This window comes from Rhinopithecus bieti, unplaced genomic scaffold, assembly GCF_001698545.2.
Source record: "Rhinopithecus bieti isolate Rb0 unplaced genomic scaffold, ASM169854v2 scaffold_27968, whole genome shotgun sequence".
Lineage (NCBI taxonomy): Eukaryota > Metazoa > Chordata > Mammalia > Primates > Cercopithecidae > Rhinopithecus > Rhinopithecus bieti.
Window position 1 is genome coordinate 5335 of NW_016812187.1, and position 6520 is coordinate 11854.

The 6520-nt window shown below is 60.8% G+C and overlaps 1 protein-coding gene across 1 annotated transcript; it reads right to left on the reverse strand.

Annotated features, from left to right (window-relative positions):
• Positions 1–644: 644 nt before the first annotated feature.
• LOC108544493 (von Willebrand factor A domain-containing protein 1-like) lies at positions 645–2704 on the reverse strand. The gene is given in 2 exon segments (XM_017895627.1): positions 645–1857; positions 1860–2704. Coding segments are annotated over 2 exon segments (615 nt in total). The 5' UTR covers positions 2256–2704; the 3' UTR covers positions 645–1638.
• Between the last annotated feature and the right edge of the window lie 3816 nt (positions 2705–6520).

Below are 6520 nucleotides of genomic sequence, written 5' to 3' on the forward strand. Positions count from 1 at the left end.
AAAAAAAAAAAAAAAAACAAAAACAAAAATCACACTGGAGGGCAAACTCTGTGTGGTGAGCCTGACCGCAGCCAGCCCCCCATGAATGGTCACCACACCCAGCTGGTGGGTGGTGCGGACTTGGGTGTCTGGTGGGGCCATGGGATGCACAGAGCTGGGTTCTTGGGAGACAGTGCCAAGGCCAGCTGTCCCGAAGGAGGCCCCTGGCACAACGCCCACCAGGTCTGAGGGAGGGACTGAGACCACCTCAATGCTGCAGTTCCTGGGGTCACGTGAGTCCACGTGGGGAAAGGGGCAGTGGGCCCCACGTGGTGCAGGGTGTGGCTTTGCCAGCAGAGGGAGCCTGCATGTGGCTGGGCCCAGGGCTATGGGTCGTGGCAGAGGCTGTGGTGGGAATGGCCCTGCAGAGGCCCCAGCCCCCTTGTCCTCTGCATTCCAGCCACCTGCCCTGGGCACAGCCCCACAGGAAGGGGGCCCAGCCTCTCTGAATAAAGGGTGCACAGGGGGACCAAAAAGGCCTGGCACTGGGAGGGGACAGCTCCACCTCCTCTCCTCGGACACCCCAAAAGGCGGAGGAGAACTTCACAAGCTGTCCTGTCCGTGGCTGCTGTTTGTGGAGGAAAGCATCCTCAGGAGACTGCAGGCTCGGTGTACATCTGATTTACTGAATTTTAAAGTCTGGGACGTTAGTGGGGAAGAGGGGAGGTGAGCATTGCGTGACACCCCAGTCCTGGAAGCCAAGGACTAGGCGGGGCAGGGAGTGTGCCTGGCTAAGCACCCCCACCCTAGGCGACTCGCCCGCGGGCCCCAGAGTAGTGAGTAGTGACAGGATGTGGCCCAGGGGCAAGACCTCTCACAGCCAAAAGATGGTGTGGTCGCTGGGGCCTCCCTGGAGAGCATCGTCCCTGCAGCCCCTGGGAAGCGCTCCCACTCAAGGCTTCCTGTCAGTGCGGTCCCGGGGTCTGACCGTGGACGTGGGTGGGTGGGGTCACCTGTCCTCAAGGTCCTGAATGCCCAGCTCTGCCCCATTCCTCTAATTCCCAGTGGCTGCTACCTGGAACCAGCTGGTGTCCTGGACATGAAGGCAGGGCCACCGTCCCCAGCAGGCGCTGCCCTCACGACTGGCTGAGCATCCCGGAAAAAGAACCAGGGTCCGGGTGCCCCTACCTGCCCTTCCTTTTCTTCAGGAGCCTTTGGGGACCTGACCTGGGCCAGCTTCTCCCGCGATTCCCCTTCCACTTCCTATCAGCGTCCAGGGCCCAAGCTGCCCACCCCAGGCCAGCCCTTGCCACCTGGGGCCGAGTCTTCACACGTGGGAGTCTGACCGGGGCTCCTCCCTGGACAGTCCTGGGTCTGATGCTCTCAACATCACCCACAAGCCGACACCACCCCTGACTAGGGGCGGGGATGGGGCCGGAGCTGCTGCGCGGTCCCACCAGGCGAGGCCCCAGCCCTGGAGGGCAGGTGCCAGGCGGGGAGGCCCTGTGGCCACAGGGAACAGGCTGGGGTCGTGCGGAGTCCATGTGGGGAAAGACCGGACCTGCACCCTTCTCCGGAGTTGAGCGCCTCCGCACCGTGTTCCGGACACAGGTTCCCTGGGGTCGGCGCCGGCCCTCTCGGCAGGGCGGGGACGCCGGCTTAAGGCTCACGGCTCGCGGTCTCCGGGGTCGAAGGACGGGGCACGGGTCGTGGTCGCCGGCGCCGGCCGTCGGCCGTGCAGGCCTTGGCCGACAGGGCGCTCTCGCCGCCCGAGCGGAAGGCGGCGGTCACGGTCACCAGGTAAGCGGTGCCTGGCGGCCCGAACTGCACCTGGTAGCCCAGCGCGGCGGCTGCGCCCAGCGCTGGGGCCCAGCTCACCAGCTCACGTGGAGGCTGCGCGGTCGGGTGTGGGAGATGACGATGCGCTCAGGCCCGACCTCCTCCGGGGCGGGGAGGGCGGCGAGCTGGGTGGGGGCCGGCACAGCCCCCGGCCCTGCTTCACCCGGCCGCGTGCGCACCCGCAGTTGCTGGGGCCTCAGGAGGCGCACGTTGGACTCAGGCACCAGCGCCACGTCGTAGTCCGTGTCTGGGTCGAGGCCGGCCCAGGTCCAGTCCGTGGCGTTCCCTGGCAGCTGCTGGCGTCTCGCAGCCCCCGGCTGGGCACTGGGTACCAGCTCCAGCACGTACTAGCCCGAGTCTGCGGTCAGCAGGGGTGGCCAGGCCAGGCGGAAGCCGCTGGACGTGATCTCCGTGGCACGGAGCTGCTGCGGCCGCATCGCGTCTGTGGGTGGTGCAGGGGATCAGGGAGCAGCGGTCAGTTCCTCCTCTGCTCCTGGAGGGCGGCCCTGGCTGATGGGGAAGATCTGGAGATTGGAGGCCCCACTAGGAAAGACGGGGCCCCGCGGCCAAGGAGCTGCTGGAGCCATGCCCCGCAGATGCTGGGGATTCTTAGAACGTGCTTTGGCTGGGGAAGGACTGAGGAAGGGGGTGCAGCCCCCTCACGCCCTGTCAGAAGCGCCCCTGCCTCCCTCAGCCCAAACCCAGTCCTTTGTGGAGAGGTACAGTGGCCAGGTCAGTGACCAGGACAAAGGTCCTCAAAGACAGCAGGGTCCACGGTGGTACCTGAGAGCAGAGGACCAGCCCCAGCTTGAGTGGCCAGGCCCGGGTCTGAGGTCAGCCCGGCTCTCTGAGCTGCAGCCAGGAGATGGGAGATCACAGGGGCAGGCCCTGGGGTTCTGGAGGCGCTGCCTGCCCCGGGTCCCCAGGAGAGTGTGGGGTGGGGTGCTCTAGAGGGGACTCCTGGGCCCTTGACACCAAGCCCCACATAGCCCTCTGAGTGACCCTGCTGTGGCGAGGCTCATAAATGTCTGTGCTGGCTTAAAGCTTTCAGGATCTTCCTCCTGTAGTGCTGGGTGCCTGTGCCACTTTCTTCCCATCCCCCACCCTCAGACCCAGCCTCTTTCCCAGGAGCCCCAACCCTGCTGCCTGGCCCCTCTGCACTGCAGCCTCAAGCTTTTGAACGTGCTTTGGCTGGGGAAGGACTGAGGAAGGGGGTGCAGCCCCCTCACGCCCTGTCAGAAGCGCCCCTGCCTCCCTCAGCCCAAACCCAGTCCTTTGTGGAGAGGTACAGTGGCCAGATCAGTGACCAGGACAAAGGTCCCCAAAGACAGCAGGGTCCACGGTGGTACCTGAGAGCAGAGGACCAGCCCCAGCCTGAGTGGCCAGGCTGGGGTCTGAGGTCAGCCCAACTCTCTGAGCTGCAGCCAGGAGATGGGAGATCACAGGGGCAGGCCCTGGGGTTCTGGAGGCGCTGCCTGCTCCGGGTCCCCAGGAGAGTGTGGGGTGGGGTACTCCAGAGGGGGACTCCTGGGCCCTTGACACCAAGCCCCACATAGCCCTCTGAGTGACCCTGCTGTGGCGAGGCTCATAAATGTCTGTGCTGGGTTAAAGCTATCAGGATCTTCCTCCTGTAGGGCTGGGTGCCTGTGCCACTTTCTTCCCATCCCCCACCCTCAGACCCAGCCTCTTTCCCAGGAGCCCCAACCCTGCTGCCTGGCCCCTCTGCACTGTAGCCTCAAGCTTTTTCCTACCAGCTACCTAAGGCAGCCTTTCCTCCTGGTCCCCTCCAGGCACAGCTGCACTGGGTAACCCTAGGGCCACTAGGGGTCAGACGTCCCTGGCGAAACCTTGGGGCGGGACGTCCACCCCTCTCCAACCCACAGTCCAACCCCTTCCGGCTCTGGGTGGATGATTAACCTACAGACGAGACTTGGTCACATCCCTGGGGTTAGTGGTATTTTTCAGGGGCTACCGCAGGCTGAGCCAGGGGCCAGAATCCTCATCTCCAGCCTTAACTCCTTCAGGGCTTGGCTGGGGCAGAGACGTCCAGAAAAAAGCCAATGGGAGCTGCTCTGCTTTTGCCTCAGGCCTTCCCTGGCCTGGTCTCTCAGGAAATCCTCACGGTAGGCCTGCAGTCCGACCCTGTTCAAAGCCATCGGTGGCTGTCTCTTGAAGGACAAAGTTGGTGCTGGGCGTGGTGGCTCACCACCGCTCTGAGCAGTGCTCATCTGGAGTGTTCCTGAGGCAGCCAGCGTGTGGCCCCAGGGCCTGTCATCACCTGGAGGGCTCTGCCCGCCGTGCCTGCTGCACCCACCGCCGGCAACAGGGAGCCTGACAGCCTCAAGGCACAAGTGCAGCCGGAGCCGCGCCCCACACCATGAGGCTCCAGGGCCGGGCGTGGCAGCTGGAGGAAGGTCAGGCCAGCAGCCAGCAGGGGACCATGAGGAGCCTGTCCCTCCAGTCCCGACACGGGGGTTCTCATGAGGAGCGTCTTCCTCGAATCCAAGCATGGGGGTCTCACAGTAACACTCCACATCACCTCCCCTCACTGCCAGGGCCTGGGGGTGGCCGGGCACAGGATTTCCTCACAGCCCTCTGAGTACTGAAGAGGAACATAGAAAAGGCTGGTCCCCAGAGGCTCACATCTGCAATCCCTGTACTTTGGAGGCCGAGGAGGGTGAATCACTTGAGGTCAGGAGTCCAAGAGCAGTCTGACCAATTTGGCGAAACCCTGTTTCTTCTAAAAATATAAAAAAATGAGCCAAGCATTGTGCTGGGCGCCTGTAATTGCAGCTCTTCAGGAGGCTCAGAGCAGAGGATTGTTAGAACTCGGAGGGTGGAGGTTGCAGTAAGCTGAGATCACACCACTGTACTCCAGCGTGGGATACGGAGTGAGATTCCATTGCTACACAGCACAAAAACTATCCAGGCGTGGTGGCGGACACCTATATTCCCAGGTACTCAGGAGGCTGAGGCAGAGATTGCAGTGAACTGAAACCCCGCCACTGCACTCCAGGCAGCGGGACATGAGTGAGACTTCATCAAAAAAAAAAAAAGTGTCGGATCCGGTGGCTCACACCTGTAATCACACAGCTTTGGGAGGCCGAGGCAGTTGGATCACGAGGTCATGAGATCAAGACCATCCTGGCTAACACGGTCAAACCCCATCTCTACTACAAAAATACAAAACAATTACCTGGGCGTGGTGGTGGGTGCCTGTTGTCCCAGCTACTTGGGAGGCTGAGGCAGGAGAACAGCGTGAACCTGGGAGACAGAGCTTGCAGTGAGCCGAGGTCAAGCTACTGTCCTCCAGCCTGGATGACTCCGTCTTAAAGATAAAAAAAAAGGAATGTTAAAGGTTTGTAAGTGATGGTGGACTTTGCCCCCAAACCTGAGGAGACGCCACCAGGCTGTTCTCAGATGGGGATGAGGAAAGAGGGGCGTGACCTCCTGGATGCGGCCTCTGGGACCCTTGGGGCCCACAGGGCTCCTGCACAAAACCTCAGGGCACGGAGGTGGTGCCCACCCTGGAGACTGGGCCTGCTGGGTGCGTCTGGAAAGCAGGGCCGGGTGTGGATGTGCTGGCGGGCCCCTGTGATCCCACCTACTCAGGAGGCTGTGGCAGCAGAATCACTTGAACTCAAAAGGCAAAGATTGCGGCGTGTGGAGATGACGCCACTGCACTCCAACCCAGGCGGCAGAGCCGGACTCCGTCTCAAAACATTCAGAAAATTACCCAGCAAGCCTTCAGTCCCCTCTACTCAGGGGCTGAGACAGTTGAATGGCTTTTACCCAGGAGGTCAAGACCAGCCTGGGGAAAACCAAGACCCCATCTCTTAAAACACAACACACACGGTCAGTGGTGCCCAGCCAGGACTATCCATGTTTTCCTGGGCCTGGGCCCAAACCTGAATGTGCCTCTGCGTCTGTGACCCAGGTGGTGTCACAGACCTCTGCTCAGGATGTTCCCACAGCACCGTGAAGAACACCACAGGACGGAACCACAATTAATTAATTAGGTAATTAATTCCTAATTACCACAATTAGGAGCACAATTACCTAATAATCACCAGGCCTTCCCCTCCTTAAACAGGGAAACTCTGCTTGTATCTGCTTCACACCAGGATCCCCTAAAGGATCTTCTTTGGAAAAGGAACCCTGCTGGCCGGGCACAGTGGCTCAGGACTGTAATCTCATCACTTTGGGAGGTTGAGGCGGGTGGATCACAAGGTCAGGAGGTCAACATGGTGAAATCCCATCTCTACTAAAATATAAAATTAGCTGGGCGTGCTGGCACGTGAGTGTAATCCCAGCTACTTGGGAGGCTGAGGCAGGAGAATTCTTTGAACTAGGGCTTTGGAGTTTGCAGTGAGACAAGATGGTGCCATTGCACTGCAGCCTGATGACAGAGCGAGACATCGTCTTAAAAAAAAAAAAAGGAATCCCGTCCGTCCGGGCGTGGTAGTTCACGCCTGTAATCCCAGCTCTTTGAGAAGACCAGGCAGGCAGATCAGGAGGCCAGAGGCCAAGAGATGGAGACCATTCTGGAGAACATGGTGAAACCCACCTCTACTAAAAATACAAAAATTAGCTGGGAGCGGTGGCACGTGCCTGTAATGCCGGTTACTTGGGAGGCTGAGGCAGGAGAATTCTTTGAACCAGGGCATTGGAGTTTGCAGTGAGACAACATGGCGCCATTGCA